This window comes from Onychostruthus taczanowskii, unplaced genomic scaffold (genome assembly GCF_017590055.1).
Source record: "Onychostruthus taczanowskii isolate IOZ18803 unplaced genomic scaffold, ASM1759005v1 scaffold10, whole genome shotgun sequence".
Lineage (NCBI taxonomy): Eukaryota > Metazoa > Chordata > Aves > Passeriformes > Passeridae > Onychostruthus > Onychostruthus taczanowskii.
In genome coordinates, this window is record NW_024496526.1 from 671,029 (window position 1) to 687,065 (window position 16,037).

Genomic DNA, 16,037 nt, shown 5'->3' on the forward strand with positions numbered 1-16,037 from the left:
GGAGGAGAGCAGCAGGGTCACAGTCAGTGGCCAGTAGGCAGCCCTAGCCCTGTTGGGAAGAGGACCTCTCCAGCTGTGGCCAGAGCTGGACACGCACCCTCAGCTGAGAGAAAATGCATGTTGGGAAGGATGGATGGAGCTCCGGCTCCTCCGCGCTTGTCTGGGCAGAGAGGACGCAGTCTGCCATGGCTGCCAGAACACCTGGGGCTGAGCGCTGAGCAGCCTCCAGCTCCTCAAAGAGTTGGGACTGAGGGTCCTCAAGTGGGAGGCAAGGGCTCTCAGTGGGCAGAAGGCTCCCTTCCACCGGGAGTGGACATTTCCAGGAGCGGGCCTCTGGCCAAGCAGAGCAGGACCTGCGGCTGCCGGGCATCGCGCTGTCTTGCTGCAGTCTGGACAGGATCTGGACAGCAGTGACTTGTTTCTCCTTTGGATGCTGGTTAATTTGCTGAAGGCATTCAATGGCCCACATGGTCTCTCCAGTTCAGCCCTGCCAGTAACATGAGCTTAGCAGAGCTGGAGAGGACTATTTTTTTAAGCGCCTATACAAACATGATTTGTTTTGTAATAACTCTTCTTCTATTCTGTTTTGAAGGGGATGATGGCTCTGGGATCTGAGGAGCTCCGAGACAGCTCAGAGCAGCTCAAATTCCTCCCCACGTGCTTTCAATTAACATCTTCATTAAACACCCGTTCAAAGCCACTTCCAGACAGAGCATGACAGCGCAACAGAGCCTGGCTTTGTGAAGTCACCCAGAATCGATGACAAATCAAAAAGGACTTGGTTTGTCCTGTACCAGCCACACGTGCAAATGGGTGATAGCTCCCAACGGAGGGAGTGAGTGTCCCTGCTCAGCTCCTCATCACCATCCAGACCCAAAACCAGCACCCAAGCCATGGGGGGGACCTGCTGCCTGTGCACTTGCTGGGAGAGGAATTGGCTGCAGTGGCAAATCACCTCCCCTGGCCCGGCAGCGTGCTCGCAGGCCAAACCCCTGATCCCACCACTGCCAAGGGTGGCTCTCCAGTTGACTTCGATGAGCCCTGCCTTCAGTTAACCCAGCAAAGCAGGAAGGTTGGGAAAGCCATCTGGAAGGAAACATCACTACAAAATTGTCCAGACTGATGTTCCTTAGAGACTCTGCATTGTATCTTCTCCCTCTAATTTACTTAAACTGTGGGCATCCAGGAATCCCAGTCCCCGGCAGTGTACAAACAGCCTGTCTGCATCGTCATGAACAGCCTTGTGTCCTCAGGGGTGACCAGAAGGGACCACAGCCTTCTGCTAGCAGAATTCCATCTCTGCTTGTATGGCAGTAATGGCACCAGCTGGCTCTGAGCCAGCCGATCCCACATCCCAGACTTGGTACAAATATTTGTATTCAGCCTGGGGCGAAAAGTTATGTTTCCATTTTCAGTCAAACCAATGAAACCTGGGATTGAAATCCCTGTGAGAGCTTGGTGCACCAGCATTCCATGCTGAGTGCTCAGCCTAGACTGCTGACCCCACCACAGGCTCTTCCCCTTTGTTAGACATCAAGAAATCTGAACCCCCTGGTGAAACCTGGCAGTACTGGGTTCATGCAGGCCCATCCACCTCTCTCTTCCCAAGCTCCTTCCTGGTCAGGGTGTACTGGGTGCCACCACCTCACCGTGGTTCTTCACTTGGTGCTTGCAACAGCCACGGTAGCAGGACCAGGCAGTTCCTGGGAAAGGATAAATTTGGAATGGCCAGGGGCTGTCTGCCAGCCTAGGAGTGGGATCTACAGTCATGTTTTACAGGGATAACAGTGGGACCTTGGAATATTCTCCCTCCTTTGGTTCTATGCCCAAACACATATGGTGTTTGGGGCTGTTCTACTAAATGTCTCCCAAGGGACCTATTCTTTCAAGATACCATAAGATCATGGAACCCCAGATTGGTTGGAGCTGGAAGGAACCTTAAAGCTCATTCTGTCCCACCTCCTGCCACAGGCAGGGACACCTTCCACTATCCCAGGCTGCTCCAAGCCTTGTCCAACCCAGCCTTGGGCACTTCCAGGGATGGGGCAGCCACAGCTTCTCTGGGCACTCTGTGTCAGGGCCTCACCACAGATCCACATACATGGATCTATAATCAGTAGTTCATTTCCCACATCCTTTAAGATAAATTTAGCAGACTTTGGAACCTGGTGATGGTGACATTGCAGGACAAACCTTTACAAGAGTGACAATCTAGCATGGACTTCATCTCTGCTGTGCTCTTGTACAGAAACCTCCATCCGTGACCTGCTGAGCTTTGCGTCACTGGATGACACCAGGCCAGGTTTGTTCTTAATACAGATCATTTACTGAGCGTGCTGCTCATAGAGGAGCAGGAACATCAGTACTGGGACTGGCAGTAAGGAATATCAGAGCACATGGGGCCACAACACCTCCCCGTACTCTGTCCCACCACATCACTTGCCTGTGAACTACAGCACACACTCTAATCCTTTCCAGGACACTTCACCTTTCTCTGCCTCCTTCTCATGCAGTGTGGCCAGGTGCTCAGTGGGATAGATTTCCATGACCTGGCACCCAGTGCATTTCTTTTCCAATGCTGAGGCATTTTTGGAAACCAGCTGTGTTAAGGGAAACCACCGTGAGTCACATCAACTGATACCAGCATGGTGACAGGTCCTGTTCAACTGCAGGGAGGAGCCGTGACACTGGTTTGCAGAGGGCTCTGTTATGGTTTGGCTGTGGCTGGCTCCACACAGGACTTGGTGGAGAGAGGGATGTGGCTGGGCCAAAGCGACATGCACAGCTATTCCTGACACAGCAAACAGCACCTTGATGGAGCAGCTGCTGTGATCCTCAGCAGGCCGGGCAGCCAGGTCCAACCTGAGATGTCCTGGGGGCTGAGACAAATGGAAGGTGGGGATACTGGTGAATGAGAGGTTGGACATGTGCTCACAGCCCACATGTGGGCTGTGAGCACATGTGTCCTGGGCTGCATCTTCAGCTCTACAGAGCTGCCTCGAGATCTGGTGTCCATGTCATAAGGACATGGAACTGCTGGAACAACTCCAGAGGAGGCCACAGAGATGCTGTTAAGGCTGGACCCCCTCTGCTCTGGAGCCAGAGTGGGAGAGCTAGGGGGGATTCACATAGAGAAGGCTCTGGGAGACCTCAGAGCCCCTTCCAGGGCTTAAAGTGGGTCCAGGAGAGCTGGAGAGAGACTGGGGATAAGGGATGGATGGACAGGACAAGGACAGACAAGGATAGATGGGATATTGGGAAGGAATTGTTCCCTACGAGGGTGGGCAGGCCCTGGCACAGGGTGCCCAGAGAAGCTGTGGCTGCCCCTGGATCCCTGGAAATGTCCAAGGCCAGGCTGGACATTGGGGTTTCAAGCAGTTGGGGATAGTGGGAGGTGTCCCTGGACACAGCAGGGCGTGGAAGGAGGTGATCTTGCAGGTTCCTTCCAACCCAAATCATTCTGTGAGTCTGTGAAGTTGAGGACTGCAGTCCATCCATTTAAAAACTACCAAAGAAAGAAGAGCAGAATCATATTTTGTTGCTACATTCATGTGCAGATCAAATCAAACTACTTCAGGAATGCTCATTTGCATCTTCAAATCTTCTTTGAAGCCCAAGACAGCAAAGTGTGCACTCAGTTTTGAGCATGTGGTTTATGATCTATGGCATTAAGCTGGGATTTAATGGGAATACTAATATAAAAACATTGTCTTAACACATTATCTGTTGGATTTTTCTTTTTTCTTCCTATCAAAAAATGCAATTTTATACATAGTATAAATGTTCATAAAGGATTTTTGGTTTCAACAGAAGATATCTTCCAAAATTCTTGAGTTAGAATAAACTTGTAGATAGTCACTGGTCTGTTTCTATGTTTTGGTTTTTCAATGAAAGTGAGTTTGGTTAAAAAACCACTCTGGTTTGCTTTTCCTTTTTAAGTGGAAATAAAATAAAATAACGCACTACTGCTTCCTCATGAATTTGTATCTTTGTATTCTCAGTTCCTGTTTTCACATTTTAGAAGAGGACTTCCCTGTGTCACAGGAATTTTCTTGGGATGGAAAGAGCTGTTTCCTGCCTGGTCTGTACATGGGTTTGGAGAACCTCAAGCCAAAAAATCCTAGACACACCAAAGTCATCCAGAGCTTTCCGATGGTGCTAGTGTTACCCGGACTCTCCTCTCCTCCAGACCAAGTGTCTTTGTGGTTGGGAAATTGCAGTCTTGCTCTAAGATCCGTGCTGTCCAGCCCGGTTCCACATGGGAAGTGGTTTTGCCCACAGTGCACAGAGCAGACCAGTGTGGTTTTCCAGGGATGACTGGGATCCTGAGCAAAGGCTCCTGGCCACGAGCCTCAGGCCAAAGGGGTTTTTCTCAGCAGAGCTGCATCTTCTGTGGGCATCTGGGTGGGGGATGGAAAGTGTGGGCACCCTGCAGCCCCTCGATTCACCAGCATGGATCCCATCACACCACCTTGCAATTGTACAGCAACACTATTCATAAGCTCCATGGGTAAACAGCTCCTGACACTGCACAGAGTGGTATGGAGTTCCTACAGATGACAGAGAACTAATTAACTTCGTAATTGCATGTGCTGGGACAGCCATGGATCTTCCACGCTCTTTTGGATGGCTGGGATGAGTCTTGCTCTTGTTCTCACCTCCTGTTTGAGGGGAGAAAGGCTTTCACTGCCTTCAGTGGGGCAGGCTCAGAGCATCTCATCTCTGTGGCCATTGCAGCAGCTCCTCAGCCATCCCCTATAACCAGTACTAAGGAGAGAAGTGTCCCAGAAAAAAAAGCGAGAAGAAAAATTAAACACCCCCCAAAACAAACTAAAAAAACCCAAACAAAATACTCCCATGCCTCAGACTCAGAGAGCAAACTTTGGGAAGCACAAACCTGGATTCATGTCTGATGAACCGAGCAACTCCCTTTGGACAGGATGAAAGCAAATCAGATACTTCAGAATTGATGCCAACAAGCTCCTGATTTTGGGTAGAAAATTCAGTGTCACAATTCAGGTTTATTTCTGTGAATTCATATGATGTGAGCAGAATACCACTGAGGCACAGATCCTTTGGCAGTGGAAATGAACACATTCCTGTTAAGCTGCATGGAAGTACTCTGGTTTTCCCCTGCTGTGATTCTGGACCTGGGCCTACCTCCAAGGGAAGGGAGAAGACCTGTTTGTCCACTCAGACAGGTTCACACTTTGCTTCACTGTGCCCAGGAGCAAAACCCAATTCGCTGATCTGCATTTTTGTGCTGTTAGTGAAAAAATGGCAATGACAAAGAGACAAAAAACCCTCCAAAGGTATGAATTGTTCTGCAGCATCATCTCTTGGTGCTCCACATCACCTGGAAGAGTAGAATGTCAGCTGCCTCCAAGGGAAGCTGGGAAATGCACCCCCCTGTGGGGTCCACTGCTGCCCTCAAACCCTGCTTCTTCCCACCTCCCAGATGAGCACTGTTCATACCCACCCCAGCCTGGAGGGGATTTTTAAGGACACACATCTCCAGGATGGGGGATTGTCTAGGGAGAGTTGGTACCAAACCCAGGGATGGTGTGTGCAGGGTGTTGGGATGGCGTCAGTGTGTCCAGCGGGACCTGGGCAGGGACCACAACCCAGTCCTGGGGTCAGTTCTGGGCCCCTCATGACAGGAAGGACACTGAGGGGCTGGAGCATGTCCAAGGAAGGGAACAGAGCTGGGGAAGGGGCTGGAGCACCAGGAGCAGCTGAGGGAGCTGAGCGGGCTCATCCTGGAGAAAAGGAGGCTCAGAGGGGCCCTTCTGTCTCTGCACAACTCCTGACAGGAGGGGGCAACCAGATGGGGGTCAGGCTCTGCTCCCAGGGAACAGGGACAGGAGGAGAGGAAACAGCCTCAAGTTGCAGCAAGGGAGTTTCAGATTGGATATTGGAAAAAATTCTTCATGGAAAGAGTGTTTGGGCACTGGCACAGCTGCCCAGGGGAGTGGTGGAGTCACCACCCTTGGAGAAATTTAAAAGCCATGTGGATGTGGCACTTGGGAGCGTGGGTTAGTGGTGGCTTTGGCAGTGCTGGATTTAATGGTTGGACTCATGATCTCAGAGCGATTTTCCAACCTGGATGAACCCCTGATTCCATCATCCCAGTGCAGAGCGGTAACCAGCACTGAAGGGGCTCACCTGGGTTCAGGTGGGTGCATGGCACAAAGGTGAGGTGCACGTACAGGTACAGGTGTGTCTGTGCCAGGTGACACAGCCCTGTGGAGGTACAGTGTCCCAGCCCTCCAGGATTCTCACCTGCTTTGCTCATTAAATACTGGAGAAAAGAGATGCTACAAAGCTTCCAAGGCAGGAGACAGCAGGGCTGAGCTCAGGTGCTTTGGGGATTCTCCTCCCTAGCCTGTGCCATGGTGCACATGCCAGAGCAAGTGCCAGGTCCCCGTGGAGAAAACCCCTTCACAACCCTCTGCATCAGTGCAAGGAGCCCTACAGGGCTAACTCTGAATCCTGGTGCTGACAGGGCTCACCCAACACCTTGCCACACCACCTCAAAGAGCCACCATGGCTCCCACACCCCAGTACCGACATGGCAGCCTTAAAACTGCCACAGACAGAGCCTGCTGCCTTGTATTCCCAGTCCTTGACTGTGGGGAGGGGCAGGAGAGTGTCTGGAGGCTCAACAACCTGCTCAGAAAGAAAACATTGGTATGTGCCCATGAAACCATCAAGGGAGAGAAGGAAAATATGAAAAGAGACAACCACCTTGCAAGTGCCATTCTGCAAGGAATGCTGTGCAGTAGGGGCCACAAAGAGGATGAAGGGTGTGGAGCACCTCCTTATGAGGAGAGACTGAGGGGGCTGGGCCTGGTTAGTCTGGAGAAGAGAAGACTGAGAGGGGATCCCATCAATTCGTACAAATATCTCCAAGGCAGGTGCCAAGAAGACAGTGCCAGAGTCTTTTTAGTGAAGCTCAGCAAGAGAAGGAATGATGACCACAAACAAAAACACATGAAGTTCTACAACATTAGGAAGAAGTTCTTTCCAGGCAGTGTGGCAGAGCACTGGAAGAGCTTCCCAGGGAGGGTGTGGAGTTACCCCTCTCAAGACACTGGAAACCCACCTGGACACATTCCTGTGTCACCTGCTCCAAGTGACCCTGCCTGGGCAAGGGGTTGGACTGTATGATCTCCAGAGGTCCCTCCCAACCCCAAATCTTGTGTCATTCTATGAGGAGTGAGTTGCATCAGGACATCACACATCCCCGTGTTCCTCGTTGTGGGGCTTCCCACAAAATAGCTGTGCAACTCCTGCTCTTCCGACTCGCATCCAACTCTGCTCCTACTCAGGCCCTGGCTCCTTCTCTCTTCCTCTCCGCAGCAAGGGGAGGAGGCCCCATACTGTTCCCTGCAGCCAAGTGATCCAAGCTGCTGTGTGGCCAGAGCAGCTCCTGCAGAAAAAGCTTTGCATGGCCAGTGAGACCCTTGCACAGGCACAGCTCTGCACAGGGGGGTGGGCAGCAGCTCCAGATGCAGACATTGTCTCAGGCCCACCCCAAAGAGCAGCACCTGGCTTTGGGTCATGGCTCCCTCTCTCTTGAAGGACTGGGTTTCTAGGAAGGGAGAACAAATTCTTAAGGAAAAGGGAGGACTTTTTCCCTTCTGGGGTCAAATAAAAGGGCATCAGGAGTTGCACAGCTCCATGCTGAGGAGCATCAGGGACACAGATGTAGCTTTCTGCACATAGCCCTGATCTAACACTGAATTCATTCTGTGACTTTCAAAAAGACACTTAGTTTTCCACCAGCTGTGCCTTCCCTCTGCCTTGCCTCAGGCTCTGAGCATCAGCAGGTGACACACGGAAAGGGAAGGGCCACCCTTCAGCTCCTGCCTCTTTGGGATGTCAATGCCTGTGGATGCCCAACAATGACAAACACCATGGGAACCTCTGCACTCACCAACCCACTTCTTCCTTGACCTGGGAGAGTGGGGCTTGTTTTAACTTGAGGCAGAAGACAAGCAAAGGAGAGAGGAGATGGGAGAAGCACCTTTTAAAAAGCTCCTTTGTCACTCGCCTCCACATTCCATGGCGGTGCCTGCACTGACGTCAATGTGGTGCCGGTTGATTTGCACCAGCTGAGGGGCTGGCACAGGATCCTCCCCTCCACAGTGGCTCTGACGTGGGGCAGGAAGGGTTCGTGCTGGGAGATATTCCTGCCTGTGCCACGCTGGTGGCCGCAAGGCGAGGAATGAGGAACCTCTGCGGAGCGACAGCTGACCCTCATGGCTGCACACAGAGCCCCTCCTGCAGCCTGGCACCCAGTGATGGGGGCTGCTGCCCAGCCCTGATCCCTCTGTGCCAAGGGAAGGACAGTGAGGTGGCTGCTGCAGGAGCAGCAGCATCAGAAGCCTCACCTTGCCAAGGGGTGCCAGACTGGAATCTTCCTCGCAGTGCTTGTGCCAGCTGTGACACAGCTGTGAGCTCTCACTGCCATCCCTGCTCCTCTGCAGGTGTTCTTCCCTCAGTGGAGGCTGCAGGACCTGACCTAGGAATCCAGCCCTACAGCTCTGGGGTTTCACCAGCCCATGGAGGTGATGCCTTGGCACACCCAACCTTATCTTGCTGCCTTGCAGAGCAACGAGTCCCAGAAGAGCATTTTTGACTAGTACTTTTCTCCCACACATGTGATTTGTGTGTTAATGTAACACTGCACAGCGTGGGAAGCATCCCACTAAACACTCCTGGGAAAGAGGAGCCCAGCCCTTGGAATCAGAGCTGGTTTGGGAGATGGATGATGGAATGCTACGCACCCAGCCACAAGAAGGACAAGTGATATGCACTCAGCAGCAGTTGGCTTTACTATGGACCACAGGAGATCAGAAAAATAACCTTGTTAACAGGAGACCTAGTGGCTAACAAAATGTCATGCTGTAGGACGTACTAGAGAAGCACAATCACCAGAACAAAACGGCACCCAGGGGGACAGGGAAGCCCAGGGGGTTGCAGGAGATGCCCCATAGCAAATCTCTAGTGTGGTATTGACACGTCTGTGAGTGCAGGGGGCTGGCTGCATGGGTTCCTTTAGTCTTGGAACAAGTCAAAGAGTCTTCACCTTTACCTAACTCTAGTGGCTCTGGCACAATGATTATTGACTTTTTTCAGAATAAAAATACTAATATAATTTTGTTCCAAGAACTTTGTGCAAGAATTATTTCTCCAGGTGCAGTGAAAGGAGGGCAGATAGGAAAACACCCTTCGCAGGGTTGTCCTTGTGGTTCCTGCCCTCTCCTCACTGACACCACAACCCTCCCCAGCAATCCTCTGTGGCTTTGCCTTCAGCGAATCCCAAACAAGGCTTTTCAGAAAAAAAAGGGGGAAAAAAAGTATTGCTGCTTCTTCTTGTAATATTTTTCCTCTCTCTCTCTCCCCTGTTTCTCCTTAAAAATGTTTACTTTCAAAAATTCCATTCCTGCAGAGATTCCTCCTGAGCTCTGAGGTCTCTGGACTCCACCCTCCTCCAGTCAGAAAAACTGAGTCTCGATGTCTCTTTGGTTAAAAAAAAAAAAAATTTAAAAAATAGCACAAACAAATAACACACAACCCAGTGTGATCCCATTCCACCCCGCGGATGCCTGATGAGAGGGTGTCTGTGGAAGAAGGAAGCATCAGAGACGAGCTGTCTGCTCTCTGGAAGCCGAGGTCTCTTCTCCATCCCACCGACTCTCCTCCTCTCATACGGTGGTGGCTGGCCCGTACTGGAGCACCAGAGGGGATGTCTCCTTGATGCGGACGTAGAACCGCCCCTCGGGCTGGCTGGTGTGGAGGGACAGAGGCAAGAAGTCATCGGGAAGCCACTGCTCGCTCTCGTTGGCGGCGAACACCAGTCCGAAGTGCTCCAGCTGCTCCTCGCCGTAGCAGACGGCGGCCGAGCCGCCCAGCACGCCCCGCGAGATGTCGTTCATCTCCAGCACCACCAGCTTCACCACCTCCCTGGCAGGCGTCTGGCTGGTGATGTGCAGCTGTGGAGAGAGAGATGGGAGAGATGGATGGTAAGGGGGAGGAATGAGGAGGAACTGGGGCCGGAGGCAGCAAATGGCGTGGAGGAATGGTGAGGGTGGAGGAACAGCTGCCCAGTGGTGCCTGTGAGCAGGTGGCAGCAGCCTGGCACAGAGCCATGGGCACACTGTGCCCAGGGAATGCCCAAGGGAGCCTCTGCATGCCAGGGCCCAAACTTATGGACTACTCTCCTGCCTCTACTCCTGTTTCCAAGTCCTTGCCACTCAACCCTTGCATGTGTCACTACAGCTCTGCTGAGGCTGCCCCACTGTCTCATCACCTGGAGCTGGAGAGGGACAGTCCCTGTCCTGCTCCTGGTACCATGGAGGGATCTGTGTGAAGTCCCTCTTGTGAGCAGGATCCAGACCCTCAGACCAGCTGGATCACAACAGCTCTGCCAAACTACAACTGAAACCTCTTTGGAACATGGCGATAAATTTCACCCCATGCACAAGCTTGGGGTTCTCCCACCAACAGCTACCCTTGCCCTCTGCTTCCCTGGGGACAGCCCTGTGAATCCCAAATCCTGTCAAGAAAATGAGCTTATCAGGACCCTGGCTGCTAACGCTGGGAGCCACTGCTTGGCTTCAAAGGCCCAAAGGCAGGACATCCATCCTCGCCCAGGCAAGGCAACGTTTCCTTTGGCACATCTGTGAGGGCTTGCAGAGTGCCAGCAGTGCTGCCCACACAGGGTGGTCCCAGCTCTGGGCCCACGTGAGCACTGCCAGCCCTGAACAGCCATGGCAGGGCTCAGCTGATTTACACCAGCCGAGGAGCCGTGCCTTTGAACTCGCTTTTCTTCAAGGAGAACATCGTAAAACGCTTTCAAGCAGGCGTGTCCAAAGCTTTGCAACTTCAAAAGCCACATGGGCAGCCCGCCAAGAACCTGAGGGCTGCGCTTCAGTTCCACAGAAATCTATGGGCATTCCTCAAACAAAATAATCCAGCGAGGCAGAGTTGTCTCTGCTAGGATGTCCTGGCTGGGTGCAGAGACACCGGCTATCAAACCTCCCCAGCAATAAACCAGTCAGCCTGCTGGCGCTGTTCTTCCTCTGCCATTCCTTTAGGGCTGATTTCAACCCACACCAGTCCATGGTTTAACGACTTTCTGCTCTGTCATCCTCAGTCCTGGGCACCAGGAATGTCTCAGAAAGGACATTTCAACAGGGGAAGGATCTCCATGGTTGGGACCAAAGGAGGCCACAAAGCCAGAGGGGCACCTACCCAAGATGTGGGGGATGGTCATCTGTGGGGGACCCCACCTGGAGCAGGTGTGAGTGATCAGAGGTGGTAGGATCAGCTCTTGGCAGCAAAGCTCTCATGGAGAGGAGTCAGATAACACAGCTGCTCCAGCATAGTCTGAAGGAGCATGGAAGGAGCTCTGCCTGCTGCCCCAGCCAGAACTAGAGTGGGTTCTGCCACTGGAGATGCCCCAGGCCGGAGACAAAAGGTTCCTGCTCTCCCTTCCCTAATGGGGAAGGCTGGAGCAGAGACCACACACCTGGGAAGGGAAGGCTATAGAAGGAGCATGGCCAGGGCAGGGGTGACAGATGAATTTTGGCCTGGAAGGATGATGTGTTTGAACACCAGGATGTGGCAAGGACATATCTTAAACAATGGATTCAGTTATTATATCAGTAGCTCAGATATATCAAGGAAGATTTGGATTTCTGCTAATACACTCATCTGCTATTTTGTCTTTTTTCCCCTGTTAGAACAGTCAGGTTTTTCTTCTCTCTTTATTTTAAACAAAACAAAAAAGCCCAACCCTCCCCCCCAAAAAAACCCAAACCCAAGCCCTCCCAAAACAAACAAACAAACAGAACAAAACAAAACAAAAAAGCCCCACCCTCCCCCCCAAAAAAACCCAAACCCAAGCCCTCCCAAAACAAACAAACAAACAGAACAAAACAAAACAAAACAAAAAAAAAAAACAAAACAAAAAAACCCCAAAAATGTGTCCTTTGCTCTGCCTGCTCACACTGGGTGGCACCAACCTGCTGTCACCTGCTGAATCACAGACCAAGAGCTGAACTTCAGCCCCACCGCCTTGTCCCCAAAATTCACTACATGCGGCCCTGGCTCACTCCTTCTGCAGCAGCAGCCATCGCTCCTGCAGAGACACCCTGTCCTACCAGGAGCCTCATCTACAGCAGGGACAGAGGGAGTCACGGCAGGAGTGCTGCGAGTCTCCAGGGGACCTCACCCCCGGGATGGTGGAGGATGGGGAGAGCCTGTGCCAGGTGTGGGGTACATGAGCCCTGCTGCCTCTGTCCCCATCGTGCCAGCCCTGTCCCTCCGGGCACGGCAGAGCCGCTCCGCCACGCGTTACAGGCTCCAGTACCTTGACACTGGTCTCTCTGGAGAGTCCCGTTTCGTACTGAGGGCAGACCCTCAAGGTGACAGAGCCCTGCTTCTTCCCTTGGTCGGCCAAGCCCCCAGGCTGCTCCGGCTGCTGCTCTGGCAAGTCCTGAGTCCGCTCATCCGAGCGCGTCTGGCAGACGGGCTCGGAACCCTGCCCGGCCCGGCGGCGCTCGGGGCTGGCTGTGGAGCCGGCCCCCGGCCTGGGCTGCCCGCAGGGGCCCGCGGTCCTGCTCTCGGCCGGGGAGCTGTCCACGGAGCCAGGGCAGGACTTTCTCGGGGCGGGGCAGTGGGGCTTGGGGAAGTCCAGGCTGCTGGTCCGAACGCAGTACGCCTGTCGCTTCTCCGTGATGCGCAGCAGCTCGATCTGCCGGCTGGGCAGGACAAAGTCACTGTCGTAGAGCTTGGGTGGCCGGGGCTCCTCTGGCGGTGGCGGCACTGGGGGTGGGCTCTTGAGCTCGTGGCTCTGCAGGACGTCCGGGGCGCTGTCCCGCAGGGTGCGGGCCGCCCTCCGGCCGCAGCACTCGGGCCCCGAGGTGGAGCACACCAGGTCCAGCTCCTTCGGGCTCTGCGCCCGGCTGGAGTCGTAGTCACTGTCGGTGGCCAGGAACACTTCCGAGGAGCCTTCCTCGTCCGACAGGCCGTGCGAGTCCGCTAGGGGTGAGAGAAGCAAAGAGCGGCTCAGCCCGAGTGGGAATCCCCCGCTGAGGTGGAATCCAGGGAAGCCTCTGAGGTTCACCCCTTGTCACACACCCGAGCTGCGCTCGCCACGGCACAGGCAGGGCGGGTCCTGGCCCGGCTGACACCGACCGCCCTGCACGTACCCGGCTCCAGCCCTGCTGGCACCTCGGGCACAGCCACCCCCAACCCCCCGGGCACGGGCAGCCCCTGAGCCCACCCGGCAGGAGCTTGGCACCGCCGGGTCCGTACCGGAGTTGAGCTTGCGGCTGGTCTCTGGTGAGAGCACTGGGGATGGAAGGTAGTCAAGGTGGGATGAGGAGGATCGAGTTTTCTCCTTCACTGGCCCCCCAGTCTCACAGAGGAAACCACTGAGAGAGATCCCACAGGAGGGCTGCTTGTAGCGGGCGTGCTGCAGGACATCCATGATCCAGCGCATCTCTCGCCAGATCTCCTCCATTTGCTGCCAACAGAGGAAATGGAGGAGCCCTTTCACACAGCAAACAACAGCAACAAGAAAGTCCCATGGCAAAACATGTGAGTGAGTCTGTACACACACATCTCCCCAGAGCTTTGCGGGAATCCCTGAGCTGGGAAAGGCAAAGAAAGTGCTCTCAGGTAGAAGGAGGATGCAGCTGCTGGTTCACCAGGCATGCTGGGGACAGGGGTAGTGTGGGATGCCCTTTTGCAAGTCCATCCTAAAATGCACTTGCAGGCCTTTTTCTAGCAAGGAGGGCATGTGCACTTTCCTTGGGATTTTTAATGTGATCATTGAAGTAAGAAGTTGCTCGATAAAGCAGTTGCAGCATGGAGAAGAGGAGGCTCCAGGGGACACCTCAGAGCCCCTTGCAGTGCCTAAAGGGGCTCCAGGAGAGCTGGAGAGGGACTGGGGACAAGGGACGGAGGGATGGGACGAGGACCTGGATGGACAAGACAAGGGTGAATGGCTTCCCACTGCCAGAGGGCAGGGTTAGATGGGATATTCAGAAGGAATTATTCCCTGGCAGGGTGGGCAGGCCCTGGCACAGGATACCCAGAGAAGCTGTGGCTGCCCCTGGATCCCTGGAAGTGTCTAAGGCCAGGTTGGACATGGTTTGGAGCAATCTGGGATAGTGGAAGGTGGAACTGGATGAGGTTTAGTATCTGTTCCAACCTAAACCATTCCATGAATCTATGAAAGACCAGCCTGCTGCTGCCCATCAGCCATATTAGAGAAATGACCTGGGGCCACCAAGACCAGGGAACAGCCCGGATGCAGATCCTGCTGCCTGAGTCCTAGCAGGTCAGGGCCACTGTCGATCCTCCTCCCACCCCATACCTGGATGTAGTCCTGAACCTGCTGGTGCCTCTGCTTGGCAGTGGAGAGCTCAGCATCAGAGAAAGCCTCCCTGAGGCTCTGCTGGGAGAGGAGTGACTCCAGCTCCAGCAGGGCGGACACCTGGCAGTACTGTGTGATGAACTCCCGGTTGTACGTGAAGAAGTGGACTGGGAGAGGAAACAAGAGAAGGGGGGATGAAAAACATGAGGTCCCATGCTGTGGATGCCCTATGGCCTCCTTCCTATCACCCAAGATGAGGAGGCAACACTGTCCATTAGTCCACCTGGACAGCCCTCAGTACACCCCTCCATCCCTTCTCTCGAGGGAGTGAGGGAACTCTAGGCACTCCACTGCCCAGCCCAGCTCTCAGGAGGCCTCAGAGGACAAGGGGACCAGCAGAGCTGGGTTGTGGCATTCCCTCTCCTCACCCAGCTCGAAGATCTGCAGTGGCAGTGTGAGGAAGCCAGAGCGAGGGGTATAGGGGTTGTTCTGGCCTGGAGCAGTGCAGACGTCATCTGATGGAGGCAGCAGCAGCAGGAAGGAGACCTGATCCCCGAAGTCCAGCACCTCTTGGCTGTACAGACGGAAGTCTTTGGCCTGCAAGAAGACAGTGCAGGTAACAGCTGCACACATCACCTGGTGGGGCCTCTGCCCAGTCCTCATGCACGGAGTAGTCCTCAGGGACCACCTGCAGCCAGGGGACACTGCAGCTTCAGCACACAACCAGAGACTCCTTGCTTCTGGCATAATCTGCATAATCTCATCACTTATTCTCTAATTTTTCCTAAAAGTTTCAAAACTTCTGGTCAAAGTCAACATGGCAGGGTGTTGAAAACGTGCCACCAGCGATGAGCAGGGAGGTGCCCTCCCAGCTGCCCAGCCAGAAGCACATACCTGTCACTGGGGCTGCTGGATTGCTTCCCAGCAGATATTTGGCATGGTGGAAGAAGGTTTCTCCCGATGCAGCCTGGCCCCAGGGGCTGCAGCTCTGGCCCAGTTCTGGCCAGGGGCCAGCCTGCTTTGGAGAGATAGAGTTGAGCTGGTCTCGTGCTGCCCGGGACCAAACCACTGGCAGCAGTAACAAACCCAGATTTGTTGCAGTGTGGGAAGGACAAACAGCTCCTGTGGACACTGACCATGGACAGCGCAGACTCAGCACTCACCTTCTGTTTGCACAGCACTAAAATCTGGGTGCTCAGCCTCACAAGGAGGATCAGACATGTAGTTCCCCACCTGCTGCAACCACCAGCACTGTGCTCACAGCCCCATCCCCTCCCTCTGCCCAGACCTTGGCTCCTGCCTCTACCTCTTGCAATGGGATGTTCACCAGGGTCATCAGCTCCTTGATGGCCACTTGGAGCTCTTGAAAGAAGGGGTTTTGGGACCTGTCAGTCTCTGGCTCTGTGGGAACAGGTTCCTCCACGCTGGCCATCTTCTGCAGCCACTCCCACTCCTCCCTGCAGAAGGCCAGAGACAGACAAGTGAAGGAGGGAGCAGTTTGGGTGGACGTGGACACAGTTTCTCTGAGAGCTGTGTTTGCTTGGCTGTTCCTCTCTCAGACAGTGCAGCATCCCCAGAGGTTTGGGAGAGGTGGAGGTAGAGAGGGAACTTGTTTTGCTCTAGGCTGAATCAGAATCACAGA

At 53.9% G+C, this 16,037-nt stretch overlaps 1 protein-coding gene across 6 annotated transcripts in view; it reads right to left on the minus strand.

Moving 5' to 3' along the window:
- Nucleotides 1-8,822: 8,822 nt before the first annotated feature.
- LOC121338186 (ankyrin repeat and fibronectin type-III domain-containing protein 1-like) overlaps nt 8,823-16,037 on the minus strand; it is a 252,262-nt gene continuing 245,047 nt past the window's right edge. For all 6 annotated transcript variants that reach the window (XM_041408916.1, XM_041408908.1, XM_041408935.1 and 3 more), the window contains 6 exons: nt 15,702-15,852; nt 14,824-14,992; nt 14,396-14,562; nt 13,330-13,540; nt 12,383-13,053; nt 8,823-10,001 (listed from right to left, as the gene is read on the minus strand). In XM_041408916.1, the coding sequence (XP_041264850.1) occupies nt 9,714-10,001; nt 12,383-13,053; nt 13,330-13,540; nt 14,396-14,562; nt 14,824-14,992; nt 15,702-15,852 (1,657 nt within the window). In that variant the 3' untranslated portion in view covers nt 8,823-9,713. The remainder of the gene's footprint in view (nt 10,002-12,382; nt 13,054-13,329; nt 13,541-14,395; nt 14,563-14,823; nt 14,993-15,701; nt 15,853-16,037) is intronic.